This window comes from Ciconia boyciana, chromosome 11, assembly GCF_034638445.1.
Source record: "Ciconia boyciana chromosome 11, ASM3463844v1, whole genome shotgun sequence".
Lineage (NCBI taxonomy): Eukaryota > Metazoa > Chordata > Aves > Ciconiiformes > Ciconiidae > Ciconia > Ciconia boyciana.
Window position 1 is genome coordinate 14565149 of NC_132944.1, and position 16559 is coordinate 14581707.

The window sequence follows — 16559 nt, forward strand, 5'->3', positions numbered from 1 at the left end:
CGGGCGCAGGGAGAGCCCTCGGCCGCCCGGGGCCAGGCGCTTCGGGGCGAGGGAGGGAGGCGGCGCAGGCCCCCTCCGCGGGCCGGGGCTGCCCCGCGCCGCCAGGCCCGGCACTCCGCTTGGGCCCCCGGGGGGGGGCTCCAGCCCGGGCTCTCCTCCGCAGCGCGGGCCGGGCGGGCAGGCGGCTGCGGCGCCCCGGTCCCTGCTTCGGGGGGAGCGGGGGGGCGCGGGGGAGGTGTGTGTGGGGAGTGTGTGTGGGTGTCCGTCCGTCCGTCCGTCCGTCCGTCCGTCCGTTCCGCCTCGTTGCCATGGGGATTAGCGCCCCGGGCAGCTCGCCCGGCGGGCATTCTATCCCCCCCTCCCCAACTCTATGGGCCTGCAACCGTGGCGGCGCTCTGGCAAAGCACCGCCCATAGACGCGCCGTGGGGCATTGTGGGAAGCAGAGGGAAATATGGCGGATGGTGAGGAACCGTAAGTGCCCTGTATGTGTGTGCTCGGCCGCCCCTTCCCCCGCTTCCCGGGGACGGGTGGGCCCCGGGGTCCCCTCTCCCTCCTCCCCGGTCTCTGTAGCGCGATACTGACCCTTCTTTTATTCTCTCTCTTTTAGGGAGAAGAAAAGAAGGAGGCTAGAGGAGCTGCTGGCGGATGGGTTAGTGCGGGGCTGCGGGCGAGCGGGCTCCCGGCCCGGGGCAGGGGCAGGCACGCTTGCTGAGGGGCGGCTGGTAGGTCAGGGCGAGCCGCAGCCCCGCAGGAGAGGTGTGGGCTGGGAGGAGGCTGCGGGTTAGCTCAGGGCTGCGGGGCCCGCTGGAGAGGCGCTGGTAGGGGCGACCGTGCGTGAGCGGCCCGGGCCCGGCAGGCGGAGAGGGGCGGGGATGGCGCAGTCCAGGGCCGGGGCGGGAGGAGGGAGCCGGAGGAAAGGTGTTAGGGGGGTCAGTGTGAGGAGGGGGAACGCGAAAGGGCGCTTGAACAGCAAGGACTGGGGAAGAGGAACCTCCTGGGGAGAGGACCAAGGGGCTCACCCGGAGTGGGGATGGGAGTTGCGGGCTTGGAGCTTGGCATGAGTAAAGGCTGGTGTGCTGGAGAGCTTTGCGACAGAGGTGGAAAAAGCTGCATTGCCGGTCAGGGACCTGGGGAGGGTCTCTAGGCTAGAAGCAGGTGACTAAATTTTGGCTGAAAATTAAAAATACAGGCCACAGAACAGTTGCCTCTGCTTATTAAAACCCTAAATTCTATGCATCTGTCTTAACGGCCTTGAAAACTAATGCTCAGAAATCTTTAACCTCATCTGCTTCCATCCCTTAACTATTCCCTTCCATCTGCTTGTGTCCCTCTTCCCAAAGATCACAGAGCAGACCTGGCCTGCCTGAGCGGTGGACTCCAGGCAGTGCATGTGTCTGGTGGGGTGAGGGTCACAAAAATCCTTGGGCATGTTGGATTGGGGGGGTGCATGCCAAGTCCCTCAAAAGCATGGACCTCTGGAGATGTGAAGGTGGTAGGGAAAAGTCTGGGCCTAAAGCAGCATAAGGATTGTGGTGCTCTGATATTTTAAACAAGATTTAAAATTAGAGTAACTCAAATAAATAAATAAGGATTTTGTTAAAGTAATAATACAGATACCTGGTAATGCTGTAACAACATAAAAATAAACACTAAAAAGACCCTATCTCTGAAATTAAACATAAAATCTCAGGTTGAGTTATTGGTGTTTTTCAGATCTCCACAATGTCCAACCCTATAAAAACCAAACTGTAGTATAATCGCAAAGTGAAACTAGACCTTACCATTTTATCACTTAAAAAGGAAAATACACATCTAAACAGAAAAGGAGTACTGCTGTTTATATGGACTATATAAAAGGATAAAAAAGTTGTTCTTAATGTCACCAAGCATAGCTTCTGCATGTGTTTCCAGAAAAGCTAAAAATTATAATATAACCCATAGAAGCAATTTCTGTGATGTATATTGACCTATTTTATTTTCTTAAGTCAGTGCTTAATGCACATCCTGAAACAGATGAGCCCAGGGTTCAGCGGTGGGAGTGTTGTATTTATTCATGCTGTTTCACATTATGTGAAATATGTGTATTTTCACATTATTGTGAAAACTGGGGGAGGTTTCTGACTGGGGTCAGAAAAGTGCAAATCAGAGATCAGAAGACCCTCATGAATTTAAATCATTTTTTTAGATCTTATTTAACTGCTAATACAGTAAGTTAACTTGCCTAAAGTCAACAGTTAACCAGGAATGAGTTCAGTCTGCAGTAAAAATGTAGGCAAATTATGATGTATTTATTCCTGCACTTTAGTGAAGTTTTTCCCTGTTATTGAAAATATTTTGGAAAATTATTGCCTATAAGTTAAAATTACTATGGACATACTGTGTTGTCCATCTTCTGAATTCTGTGAGGATAAAGGCATTCACTGTCTAGATGTTTTCACTACATTTTCCTTTTATTTTGAGATGAGTCATCAGGAAGTAATAATAAATTCTAAACATTACCCAACAACAGTTATTGATGCAAGCATTCTTCATATTACTTCATAGGAGGAAGCAAATAACACTCCTTATCAATGATCACACAACCTTTCATACTCAGGATTGGCAAAGCTCTCTTATTAGAAACTTAGTTTTGTATTAACATAGAACATAACAGTTCATATCTATTGACTGGAGCTCCTATTTAAAAAGGGAAGTGTGCTGTGCTAAGGAAGGGCTTGTTCTGTGTAGGCAATGATCTTATGTTAGAAAATTACTTCAGTGAGCTGATTTTGAACCATTCCAGTGAGTCTCTTAAGAGTTTAAACTGATAGTTATGTACTACTAAAATTGACCTGCAGAAGGGGAAAAAAAGGTACTGGAGTATTTGATGTAAAATTCTGTCTCAAAAATGTAAAAGAAAATAACTGCAAACATTCCTTTTTTCAAGTCACATTGCTACCACTGACAGGCTCAGGGGATGACTGAAAAATGGGGGTGTTCTAAATTACATAGTACCAACTGAGGGTGAAGAGCATTCAAGATTCATATCTTTTTTAACAGCTGTTTAAATAAACTGCTATGAAGATTCAGAGGAGACAGTGTTGGTGCATGTTACTTTTACTCAGTGCCTCACAATTGCAGTTACATACTGATAATTCTAAATACGATTTATGAACTTAAAAAGTCTGTCAAAAAAAGGATACAAGACTTAACTCTGATGAAAAAAAATCACCCTCAAAATCTAAAGGGACAACCTCTTTTTCTGTGTCCTCTTTAAATATGAGAAAATAAAAGCAAAAAGCCTAGACCCTTTTTTCACTTCAGGTCAACTTTTACTAGTAACAGCTAAATCAGTGGGATTTATTGAAATGCCTGGGTTTTTTTCCCTCTATGCATATTTGTATTATTGCTTTCTAGTTCCACAAATAAAACCCACTCATGCAAATGTTCATGCACGTAACTTACACGCATAAAGAATATGCAAATGCATTTGTATGAATGGTCAATAATTTAGGTATTTTTAAGATACATAAAGAAAAAATACATTTTAGAGGTGTGGCTTTTTCTCTATGATTTTGCAGCTGAATTTACTGTGTTCTGTGCAGAATGGCTGTTGATGGTGGGTGTGGGGACACTGGAGACTGGGAAGGTCGCTGGAACCATGTAAAGAAGTTCCTCGAGCGATCTGGACCATTCACACATCCTGATTTCGAGCCAGGCACTCAAGTGAGAAACACTTACTTTAAATAAAAAATCTGTAGCGTGTGTTGCAAACTAATGTAAACAGTTTCATTAATTGACCACCAGCAGTGTATGAATACTAAAAGTGCATGAAAAGCTTATATTTTAATCAATTGAACATTATGTTGCTAGAAGAACATACTGTATTATTTTTATAAGCTTGTATTTCTAAATTGTACAGTCAACTACAAGCTTGCTGTCATCATATATATAAATGTATAACAACATATGAATTACGTTCTGTCTTTGAGTTCCACATGAAAAATAGCAGCATTTGTCTCTCCATTTTTAAGTAATTAGATACAGCAAGGAATTTCTTGTACTTAAAGAAGGAATTAAGGTTAATATGAGTACTTAGAAAATTGGGAAAGATGTTTAGTAGGGAAAAGCAAAATTTAGACTTTTAATTATTGCTTCTGTTTTCCTTTTTTGGTACATTTTGTTTCATAGCTTACAGTTGAATGTATTTTACTGTTACCTTTTTAATGTACTGTTCCATTATGTATTAGTTTGAGGCTGGGGTTTAGTAGAAGAGTTCACAGAAAGCAGTTACATAGTTAAAAATTTCAATTCTTTTTGGCCAGCAATGTTTTCTGTCTTTTTAGATTTATTTTGTATTATGTATCAGTAAAATTTTTGGAGGAAGAAAACGTTATCTCCTTAAACCAAATAATAATAAAGGCTTTTTTCATGGTCAAAATAAATATAAAGAGAATACCGATACCAACAAAGGTCTTGCTTTTCTGTAAGTTGGGATATAGGAACTGCATGAACTCAAAAACCGATTAAAGTCCGGTATGTAATTACTCCTGCAAGCACAAACTGTTTTATTGATCTAAGTCGTTTTATGTGAAACTTAATAGGCACTGAAAATTTACGATAACGCATTTTTAAGGATTATGAAGCAAAGGACAAATTATACTTTTTCCTATTTAGTGTATTAATTTTTTGTTTTATATTTTCCGCAGGCTCTTGAGTTTTTGTTAAGCACATGTAAAGTACTAGTTATTGGAGCAGGAGGATTAGGATGCGAACTCCTGAAAAACCTGGTAATTACTCAGTTTTCACCCTTTGGTTCCTAGAATCTTCTTTTTTTCCTTGAGGAAATTACCTTTTCTGCTTTGCTAATTTGGCATTTTTGATTGTATATAGCTACTAAATTTCTAAGTTCTAATCAAAATGTTTATTGTCCGTAGCATCATGTACTTTATACTTGAAGAATGCATGTTGTTAATAAGCTTGAAAGGTGGTAGTCTAATAAGTAGCATGTTATTTCTTTAGCTATCTCAAAGCTTGTCATGAGGGACCACATGGTGCTGTTTATGAAGTGCAGACAAAAGTTCACCTGCAGCCTTAGATACGGTCTGATGTTGGTAATTTTCCCTAATTACCAGATCTAGGGAAATGAAGTAAACTAAGATCAAATCATCCTCATAATGTTACAAGGAAGTGTTGTTTGGAATACAATGGCTGAAATGTATCTATTCAGATGGAAAGCGATACTTTAAACTGCCATAAGCAGCTAGTACAAAGTTTAGTATTAACAGTCAAAATTGAATTTAATTTCAGTTTATTTTACACCTTTGGATTAATTCAAAGTGAGGTTAGAATTGCTGGAATTATTTATGTTCTTTCATAGTGAAATTAGTAGAGCCAGACTTACTGTGTCTATAGTGACCTTCATGTCCGTGGAATCCGTTTGGCCTTCTCGAGTAGGGCTCTCAGGTTTTCCAGTTCCTCAAGATCAGTAAATTGGAGGTTGTCTGCAGAGCCTGAACACTCCCTCAGAGTTGCATCTGTATTGCTGAATTCAGCCTATGTAATAGGAGCTTTATTGAGTCAGGCCAGTGTGCACTATCCTGTATGGAAATGGCTAAGAAGGAATAGGTAATGGTATAAGAACAGGGAAAAAATATGACAGTACTTCCCTGGTGTACAGATTACCAGAAGGTATTCTGTAGTTTTCTTGATATGGTGTCAGTTTATAATGGATGCTCTCACTATGTGTTCTGAAAAGCAATTTTTAAGTGTTTAAAATGCAGTCATGGGATCATGTGCTGTCAGACATTTACTCAATAAATGTGCATGAATTTAATTATCCTTTTAATGTGTTTTTTATCCCCACAGATGCTCATATTTATCATAGTGTATCACTATTACCATCCTGTTTGAGTTTGGTAGTTTAGACTAATACTGTACTTTTCCATGCTTCTATTTAATCAGAAGAATTTCTGTCCTTATGGATTCCATGGAAAATGTGTGGACTGATATAATAACTTACTATGAAATAACTTTTTTCCTTAATTTATACCAACACTTATGCATTAGTGTACTTTAATATTTATATACTGCTATTTCAGTATTTCCACAGATTACCTCCAAACTTGAGATGCTTGATAAATCAATAGCCTCATTTAAAGCCAGGCATTCCAGATCCATTAACTTAGTTCCAGCACTTGTGTATACCCTTGTTCTGGTTGCTAGTTTGTTCTGCAATGCTTAAGCAGAAGTTTACTTGAAGAGACTATGACAGCTTCAAGGCAGTTTTCTTTCTTTGGGAATTTAGTGCTGGTGAATTTAACCTCCGCCCAGAGCTACTGTTCTATGGGTTTATTGGGACAGAACAAATTCAGTCTGTTGATAGCTCGTTGAGAGGGAGGATTTGTATGGGATAAGGGCTCCATAAGTCTGCTGTATGCCCTCAGTTCCCATCTCTTCAAAAAGGTTTTAAGTTATCATGATTTATTTTTATCATTTTCAGAAAGATACGCTTGTAAGTAAATCTAGATTCTGTTCACATGTATTCATGTCTTTGGGACAATTAATATAAATTCGATAAAGACTCCAGTCTGTATGTTCGTGATGTCCCAGGCTTGCTCTTCTCTTTAGCAGGCTCTCCCAGTCTGCTTTGATAATATTGAACAAAAGCTGAATATTTATCAATGAAACAAAATGATTGTTCAGCACCAGGGGTGTCCAATATGACATAGAGAATTTCTTGCTGCTTTTCTTACAGAAATTAATTTCTATTCTGAAAAACTTTAGTCCTATTGTTCATTTGTTTAATCAGTTTCCTGATAAAGCATTTTAAATACTTATTATGCATGGGATGGCTCTATTTATTCAGAAAATGTAAAATGAAAAGTTTGGAAGTCTATATATATAACAAGATTGAGTCTCAAAGGAAAAAAGGTAGGGGATGGGACTCAGATTTTTTTTTTTTTAGGGTCACTTCAGAATATCACAACACATTTCCTTTCTCTCAAACCAGCCTTTTACAGCATTTATTTCCCTTTAACCACAGTACACATTGTTTCTCTGTGCGTGACATGTTATTACTTTATCAGATCAGACCTGCAATACAGTTTTAAGACAATTTTACTTTAAGGTTATTTGGCAAATCTAATGATGGGCTGCATGCAAACAGATCAGGCAGAACTTCTGTCAGAGGTTTGGTGTGTTCTTAGCGAGGTGACTTTTTGTGTTTGCATTCTGTTCCAGCATGGAATGCAGTGGGGAATGCTGGCTTATTTTGAACTGTGATTTGAGGGTGGACACACCAGACTCATTTATGGCAACTGTGAAAGTGGTGAACATTCAAAAACTTAAAATTTTAGAGGAATTAAACTTTGTTTTTCTATTCCTGCTAAGCAAGGAAGTGCTTATGGTATTTCTTCAAATTCTGTGTTTTTTCCCCAATGAACGCTTTTGATTTACTTCAGTTGCGAGGGAATACTGCAAATTCCCCTTACAGATCAGCCTACTGTTGACTTCCCTGTGTTATGATTAGGTAGGCTAAAGCAACTTTGCGTTCAGTAGAACATTGCCTTTGACCATTGAAATGTTACTGATTCCATCTATCTAAATATCAGCATTAGCAACCCAACAAAGAACATTCTTTTAACTAAGAACAACCATATACCTGGCTGCACAGAGAAAGAAGAGCAAATATGTTTGTTCCTCCAAAGGTTGCTTTTTTGGCATGTGGAATGAATTCTGGAGCACTGTAAGCATAAGCATTTCATTTCCTATTAAATGAAGTTGACTATCTCTTTTCACAGGCACTGTCCGGCTTTAGACAGATCCATGTTATTGACATGGATACTATAGATGTTTCTAATCTTAACCGACAGTTTCTTTTTCGGTAAGTGATACTTTCACGATTCGGCTTTTGTTTTTGTTAAATGTACCTAAACAAAATATATGAATATGATCATTATTTTGGTTGAACAAGATGTCATTAAAGATTACTGAACTTTCATATCACAACAGTACTCATAATTAACTAAATGTTGCGTGTGATTCCTTCTTGTTTTGACATCTGTGGTGTCATAGTTTGAGTGTGAAGAAAGCTAACATACATTCCTTACCATTCAAATACAGCTAATGACTAATGGAAAAGGTGACACCAAAGAATAATGCACACAGATCGAGATATCAATGTTTCTGGTACCCATTTCTTCCAAGCAAAATGAAAAATTGTTGGATTTTTTTTGGTGCTGTTAACTGTAGTTACATGGACATATTTAGATAACTCTGGGGCTCTCATGTCTGATGCTTTACAGGGATGGCTTAATATTATCCATATCAATAAATTGTCCTGCAGTAACAGTTAGTCACTTAATTCAGTATTGCAATGCATAGAGTCTGGAAAGAGTGAATCTACTAAAATAACACATTTGAAATTGCTTGGTTTTTTTCCCAGACCGAAGGATGTCGGGCGACCAAAAGCAGAAGTTGCAGCAGAATTCCTAAACAGCCGCATTCCCAACTGTGCTGTCGTAGCGTATCCTTCTATAGAGAAGTAGTAGCCCCAAAGGCTTCAAAAAACCTAGAGAACTCCGTAGGTGGTAGGACTATCTGAAGTATTTTGCTGCCATCCTCTCTTTTTCATACAATAAAGAACAGATTCATTCAGCTGGTGATGGAGAATTCTTTCTTGGTGGCGTTAGCATACAGGAAATATGCATGGAGAAAGAAGGCTAAGCTTTAAGAAACTGTTTTGTGTGTTTCCACTGAGTCTTTTTATTCTATGCAGTATTCTAATTTTCACTGAGATAGTAGAATTACAGCTTTATTCACCAGAGTATGTACTGGTAGGAGACGTTAGTTTAGAAACATAGAGCAGCACTTACTGATACAGGACTTTGTAAGAGCGTGTTTTGAGCTTCCTAAATAATTTGCCTGATGAGCTTTCTCCTGTGTGTGACTATTACATTGTGCCCCTTACTTGTTTTGTCAGATGCTACAGCTTCAGCTGTGGGAATTTTGAATCTTTCAATCACTTCATTTTTTAAAAAAGTGTCATACAAAGTTATAGTAATAACTTAGCTAATGTTTTTGCTTTATGTTAGCAAATAGAAAACATTAAACTTAACTACTTTATAAATATATTCCTTTACTGGGCTTACATTCAGATATTTTAAAAAGATTCAAGACATGGATGAAAGCTTCTATCGACGTAAGTGGTACTTGCTTGCCTGCCAGACACCCACTGGTGCTTTAGGGGCACATTGCAGTTGTTGCTGCTTGCTGCTTTTCCTGCTAGTTAGATTGCTAATTATTTTAGTCTTCTACAGTATACTGGAGGTAGAAGTAACAAATAGACAAAACTTAAATGCATCTGTCATATAAGTAATCTAGGGGAGATAGTTAAACTGCATTCAGTTCCTCTGGACTGTTACAGACAGAATACTTTGCTTGTCTTAAGAAGTATGCATTAGTATAGACTTTAAATAACGTTTTTTTCCCCCTAGAGTTTCATATTATTGTTTGTGGGCTGGACTCTATAATTGCAAGAAGATGGATAAATGGCATGCTGGTAAAGTCTTCAATCTTTTTAAAGCCTGGTTATTGCTTGAGTATAGATAACTAAAATTGAACAGATTTGTGTAGAATGTGTCATTCAAATGAAATGAGTGCTGTTGAAACTCACAGCTTTCTGTATCTATTTCTGTTTTCTTTTCTTTTTTCTTTTTGTGAACAGGATAAAATGCATGCTCTCTTACCCGCCTTTTTCTTGAGGAGTGTTAGCCAACATTTGTGCAGTGCCCTGCAGGGGTAATTTCAAAGTTAGGTTACATTGTTTGTGGCCTTGTGCAGTCAGCTTTTGAAAATTGTAAGAAGGGAAGTTCCACAGCCTCTCTGGGTGCTCCCATAGTGAACGTTTGTTTTCATTAGCCAAACAATACTTACCATGCTGCAACTTGTAAATGATGTCTTTTGGAGCCCTGCTGCTACAAAGTAATAGGAAGGTGGTCGTTGAACTAGGCAGTTTTATAATTGTGACTTTGTTTATAAAATAATGACCTTGCATATTTACCAGTATTTAAAAAATAACCCCCAAAACAACAAACCAAGAATCAAACCCCCAAATCCTTCAAACCAATGAACCATTTGTTCTGGTATACTGTAAGGAAATAATAGCATTTATCAGGGGGGTAAGGGGAGGAGGAGGTGGAGGGTGAAGGTAGTAGGTGAAGTCCTGTGCGCTGACAAATAAGTAGTGTTTTATACACTATGTACCCTTAAAGTAAACTGTATATTAAGCATTCAGTCTTGTGGTGTACCATTAAGAATAAAATTTTTAGGATTTTTTTTCTTCCTGCAAATTGTTTAAAAAAAAAAAACAACCAACAAAAAACCCCAAAAACCAACAACTCCCCCACCTTTATTCGTTAGATGTCATTCTTACATTATGAAGATGGTGTACTGGATCCGAGTTCCATCATACCTTTAATAGATGGAGGGACAGAAGGTTTTAAAGGAAATGTTCGTGTGATTATTCCTGGTATGACAGCATGTGTTGAATGCACGCTTGAGCTTTATCCACCACAGGTAATTACAACCAGTGATATTTCCTTTTTTTGTATTCCTCTGATTTGCTTGTTTCTTTTCCTAGGACTATATGTAATGTGTTACATGCTTTCTTCTGGTTTTCTTCCTCTGCCCACACCAGGTCAATTTTCCCATGTGTACTATTGCATCTATGCCCAGACTACCAGAGCATTGTATTGAGTATGTCAGGATATTGCAGTGGCCAAAGGAGCAACCTTTTGGAGGTAATTAGTATATTGCACTGGTGCTAAACTGACATTTCTCCTTTTAACTAATTTGTTTTGAGTGAGGTATATACAGCTACTTTTAATAAAACAATCCTAGCTTTAAACCTTACGTGGCTCATTGTCGTATTGAATCTAAGCCTCCTCTGAGCTGGTGATGGACTGACTCTTCTCAGACTCGCTGTCCAGGAGCTGGTGATGGACTGACTCTTCTCAGACTCGCTCTCCAGTTCCATATTTGTTCATGTGTTTCTCTCTCACACTGCACAATGTCTTTCCTGACTCAAAACATAACCTGTAACAGCTCTATAAATCCGTGAAGTTAAGATAGTTTGTATGTAGAATGTGTTAGAACTTGCGATGTTTGTAGAAATGATATTTTGACTATTTAAAGTGTCAGGTTTTAATAGCTTAATGGAGTATTCGTTTTAACCCAAATTAAAACAAAGGGATTTTTTTAGACAAAAAGAATGCTGTATTTCTGAAGAACTCTCATAACTGTAACTTATCTGTAAATTCTTAACTTTGCTGTAGAAGGTGTTGCGTTGGATGGAGATGACCCTGAACATATACAGTGGATTTACCAGAAGTCTTTAGAAAGAGCATCACAATTTAATATTAAAGGTGTTACATACAGACTCACCCAAGGTAAGGGTATGGCATTTCACTAAGTTTGTGGTATTTGCAGTTAGGCTGGATTGGCATTCTTTGTATTTGTTATTACTAATCTGGCAGCTCTGCTGAGAAAGAAATAGTCCTTTTCTCCCTTAACATCTTAAAACAGAAACAAGCAGCTTGTTTCCTGTGCCAGCACAAATATTTTTATGATGAATCAGATGTTTAGGCATTCATGATGAATAAGAGGAACTTATCTGGGACAAAACTGAACATTCTTTTTGCCATTTTATTTTTAACCTGGAGCAGCTCCACAGTTTACATTACACTGTGACCGCTTTTGCTGGGTCAGAGAGTAGAAACAAAAGAACGTGATTGCCTCTTTCAGCAACAGCAACACTTTATCCCAGTTTAGGCTGGTTAAGACTATAGCATCTGTTCTTTACTGCTGCATATGCCTCTGTTCATGTGGAAGCGCAGAATGCTGCCACGCATTTAATCAGCATTTTAAACACTAACCAAATAGAAAAGAAGTGGAGAATCTCATACAGAATCTCCAGAATTTGTGGTAACTTCTATCTATTTGTTGACTTGTAGTACTGAGAATGCATTTGAAATGCTGGGCTTGAAACACCACACTTTTGAACCTCACTGTGTGCCTCTGTCAAAAAAGGGTGAACTGATTCCTTGTGTACCTTTCTCAGATTCCACCTAGTGTATTGCAGATAGTCTTTGCTGCAGTTTATACTGGCTTCTCTAGTAGTATTTTTTTGGTACAGATAAATGTGAACTCCAGTTATGAAATATAATTATGTACATGCAAATGGCAGCACAGTTTTCAGCATTTGAAGATGGATGGGTTCATTATAAAGTACATAGCAGAAAGAAGGCAAAGATAAAAGTTTTATTCATGTTTTCTCAGATATGAAGGGATACAAGTCAATAATGAGAAGCCAGAGGAACTTCAGACTACTTAGGAATTTGCTGTCTTTTTGGCAGGCCTGAAAAAAGAGTGAACCTCCTTGTTCCTGATGTGCAAACTTGTATGCATAGGAAATCTTGCCATGTGTTGATGTATGTACTATGCTGTTTGACTGGATGGGCTCACTAAGAAGAGCTGGACGAAGATGCCAATACAGTTTGGCAAACCTGTTCTTGCAGAAGGAATACCAAAACCAAATACCTTTCCCTTATGCATTTCTCCAGTTAAACAGGAATAGAACTGAGTTTTAAATTAATTTTCAGTTCTAAATACAGAATAGTTTTTAGAATTAGTTCACTAGTTCTCTTTGTGTGATACCTTCTTTTTCTCAACATGCTTGATATATTCCAAAAATTAAAAAAATGCCAAAGTACTTGAGCAGCATGCCATCATACCTTATTGTTAACAGAAATTCCTGGAAATTTTAAAGTACCTTTGGGTACACCCTTCTGTAATTATTCTGGCTAAAAGTCGTCTCTCAGTATAGTTTCTTGGAAAAGACAAAGCTGTATGTTTTGTTTTTACAGGGGTGGTTAAACGAATTATTCCAGCAGTAGCTTCTACAAATGCAGTAATTGCAGGTATGCTAAAAGGACTCATTTCACTTCTGCTTTACATACTTGAGAGTTTTGTAAGGCAACAGTTTGGAATAGAGAACTTGGGGAGGATAGTTCTTAAATGGGTCTGATTTATTCTTACAGTCTCATTTCTGTTTTCCATAGAGAAACTGCATGTGACTGTAAAAATTTTAAGCTCATGTATGACTGTGGGAGTGAGCAAAAGCATTTGAGACTGGGGAAAAAAAATAATTGGAAAACATGGTATATAAGCTTAAGGTAGTCTCAGCATAGTGCCAAATCTATGGTGTTAATGCATAGAACTACCAGCTACCTTCAGATGTTTATTCTTCTCTTTACAAATTGTTATACTTGATTTTTTGGGTCACTTCTTCTTTAGTACAACACTGTGCACTAATGTCTGCATGTTCTGAGATAGAGCTAGAAAGTGAAGAAATTGTTTTTATTTCTCATTCCAGCTGTTTGTGCTGCTGAAGTTTTTAAAATAGCCACAAGGTATTTCATTTCTTATTAATAACATACATGATTTCCAACATAATGACATGTATTAACACTAACATATTTGTCATTATAGTGCATACATTCCTCTTAACAACTACTTGGTGTTTAATGATGCGGATGGATTATACACATACACATTTGAAGCTGAAAGAAAGGTTAGTGCCATTAAAGGCTCGCAGGGTTGTTTCCTTGATTTTTATTGAACCTTACGCAGTTTTTGTGTATTTCTGAAACCCAATATTGAACCTCTTGGCCCCGGCACTGGATAATAATATTTCTGAAGTTTTAAAAACGGAAACAACAATGTTACTAGTCTGCTACTTCTCCAGAGTATTGTTTTTAGCATGTAGGAATTTTTTTTTTTTTTTTTAAACTTCTGTAGTTTTGGGGTCTAACAGTGATGACAGTGGTGGTCTGTCCATGTAGAGTAGCAGGACTGTTTACCTCCAGATCAACAGATGTTTTATTTGATGTCCTGGTAATGAAACCTTTTCTTCTACTCATCAGTTTACCAAAAACTATTGCATAGTATATGTAATGGCATATTTAATTGTTGCCTGTTTAGCCAAGGTTTCTTAATATATGGAAAAGTAGCTTCTGGTATAGGGAGGTTCTTCAGACAGCTATTTCTGTGGTGTCTGCTGGTGCAACACTGGTATCTCAACTGTTTCTGCTATGCTACCTGCAGAGGAAAACAGTACTTGACTTTTTTCAAAGTGAATACTGAAGATTTCCCCTGTAATACAGGAAACATGGTTTACAAAATAGGATACGCAATCTTAAGAAGACTCATAAGCAAATCTTCTCAAAAAGAGATTATGACAACAATTGATTTGAAAGTTTGTAGTATTAAACTTTATATCAGATGAAATTTCTAGTTTGTAAATACTTAGCTGCTGTTGGGAGCCAGTTGAACAGTGACAGACTTCACGAGGAATTGGGTTTTGTTATTAATATTTGCAACGGTATTAATATTTCTAGAGCTAAAACTTTAAAAAAAATCAAACACAAATAGTTTTGAGACTTTATTAGGTGCATTTTTAAAATCATATTTAACGTAACGTGCATTCTTGTGCTACTTTGTTATAGGAGAACTGTCCAGCCTGCAGCCAACTTCCCCAAAACATAGAGATTTCCCCATCAGCTAAATTACAGGAGATCTTGGATTACTTAACAAATAATGCTTCATTGTAAGTGTGCAACTATTCTGACTTATTTGATAATTTTTGGTAGTTTAGTGTTTCAGAAAGGTAATTTCTAAATGTATTTTTACCTGATTGTCTGTTTTCTTTAAAAAATGTTTTTTATATAGGCAAATGAAATCTCCTGCAATCACAGCAACTATGTATGGGGGAAATAAAACACTTTATTTACAGGTAATTTGAACATACGTAATTGTCTTTAATAATCTTAATTTATTTAAATTTACTTTCCTGAATTTGAAAGGAAATGTTTTGGCTTTTTTTTTCTTTTTTTTGCAGACAGTAGCTTCAATTGAAGAGCGGACAAGGCCAAATCTTTCCAAGACACTAAAAGGTATCATGCACTTGTCGTGTAGATTTCCAAGATATTCCTCTAAACAGAGTGTCAATCAGTTTCATCTCTCTGTATGGCATGTTTGGCTTTATTTTGCACTATGCAGTAGAATGTGCTTCATTATCCTTATATGTGTAACACACCTTTCTCAGGTTGCTCAAGGATGAGCTTTGAATTGCTGAAACATGAAGTGTGGGCAGATGCAGAGAAAAACATTGCGACAAAGCAAGCTCATAACTGATGTAAATTAAACATACTTCAGTAGTGTTTTATATATTTCTTGACAAGGTCTGTTAGTTTCCTGGTTGAATTAGTTGAATATTAGTTTAGCTAGTGAGCTGTTTGCAGCTTTATTTTATCGTATTTATGGTTTGTGGGAATGGCATTCATAACTTTTTTATTTTTTTTTATTTTTATTTTTTTTAGAAAAGACAAACCACATGGGTTTGCTGTACTTAAAACTTTTCTTTCTGTTTCAGAATTGGGGCTTGTGGATGGCCAGGAACTTGCAGTTGCTGATATTACTACACCACAGACTATGCTGTTCAAGCTTCACTTTACCACTTAATTTATTCATACTAAACTGCATATACAGTGGGAGAAATCTGTACCCACCTTGTAAAACAAACGTACTCTGTGGGTGTTAAGGCGATCTGAAATGTTCATGTTACTACTAGCATTGTTGAAGGTTAGGTAATAAATATGAATCACCATATTTCAGAATTGTACGTAGAAGCCAATATTTGGTGGATTATATTTGTATAAATGCTTATTAATGTACAGAACTCTGATGTATAGGAATACACTTTTTTCTCAGTTTTTGTTGTCAAAAGGTTAATGCTAATATACTTTCAGACACATGGAAACTTTAAGGTGGCCAAAAGTCTTGTTTTCAACACGTGTGCACACGTGTACACAAAGAGAAGACCCTTTAAAAGGAACCACAGTGATCTGGTTTTAAATTGTGGCACTCCTATGCACTTGCTGAGTCACCTTAAAACCAAAAGAGGGCAGTAGATTAAAATGAGCATTTTCCTCTTATTAAATATTGATTTGATCAATTTCATGAAAGGTGTTAGATATGGAAGAGATTACTTTGTTTACAAGCAAACATGAAAGGACAAAATGATCAACTGTACATGAAAATACAGGCATGTCTACTCGCAGTCCCCAAGCAGCCGCTGTGCACAGTATTGCAGGATTATGTTCAAGTATCATTGGTGCTGTTAAGGTATTTATTAATAAAAAAATCATAAAGACACCTTAGTTTGTGGCTTATCAGTGGACATTCAAGAGTGTTTGTAAGCTCGATTAAAACATCTAGGACATGATTTGGCTGCTTAATCAGAGACCTTTCTGTAAGCAGTGCAGATACCTCAAAGTCAATTCTCTGATTTACTTGGTGCATGTCAACTGTGTTTAAACTTTCCATCTTTTAAACTATGAACTGTGTTTAAGTTTTCCGTCTTCCAGCCTTGCACTGAACTCAGTAGTAAAGGGGGGCACTTTACTGTGATTTTTAACCAGGTAATTTTTAACAACTGCATGTTTGGAAGCGTTAAAAG

At 37.9% G+C, this 16559-nt stretch overlaps 1 protein-coding gene across 7 annotated transcripts; it reads left to right on the forward strand.

Moving 5' to 3' along the window:
* The first annotated feature begins 287 nt into the window (after positions 1-287).
* UBA3 (ubiquitin like modifier activating enzyme 3) lies at positions 288-16255 on the forward strand. 7 transcript variants are annotated; one of them, XM_072875525.1, is made up of 18 exons: positions 291-462; positions 609-650; positions 3586-3706; positions 4690-4770; positions 7783-7865; positions 8427-8507; positions 9139-9182; positions 9478-9542; positions 10403-10558; positions 10680-10782; positions 11317-11430; positions 12907-12960; positions 13416-13452; positions 13532-13613; positions 14548-14648; positions 14771-14834; positions 14940-14994; positions 15474-16255. In XM_072875525.1, exons 1-18 carry the CDS (start codon positions 371-373, stop codon positions 15560-15562), a joined length of 1464 nt encoding a protein of 487 aa, XP_072731626.1. In that variant the 5' UTR covers positions 291-370; the 3' UTR covers positions 15563-16255. The 7 variants fall into 7 exon arrangements, 6 of the variants coding, with proteins under 6 accessions (XP_072731626.1, XP_072731627.1, XP_072731630.1 ...); XM_072875526.1 differs by having other exon boundaries at positions 372-472; XM_072875529.1 differs by having other exon boundaries at positions 428-483.
* The last annotated feature ends 304 nt before the right edge of the window (positions 16256-16559 follow it).

Coding starts and splice junctions, on each gene's coding strand:
- UBA3 (XM_072875525.1), top strand. CDS start 371: ATGGGCCTGCAACCGTGGCGGCGCTCTGGCAAAGCACCGCCCATAGAC. Junction 12,961..13,415: donor TACAAATGCAGTAATTGCAG/GTATGCTAAAAG, acceptor TTCTCATTCCAG/CTGTTTGTGCTGCTGAAGTT. Junction 14,995..15,473: donor TCTTTCCAAGACACTAAAAG/GTATCATGCACT, acceptor TTTCTGTTTCAG/AATTGGGGCTTGTGGATGGC.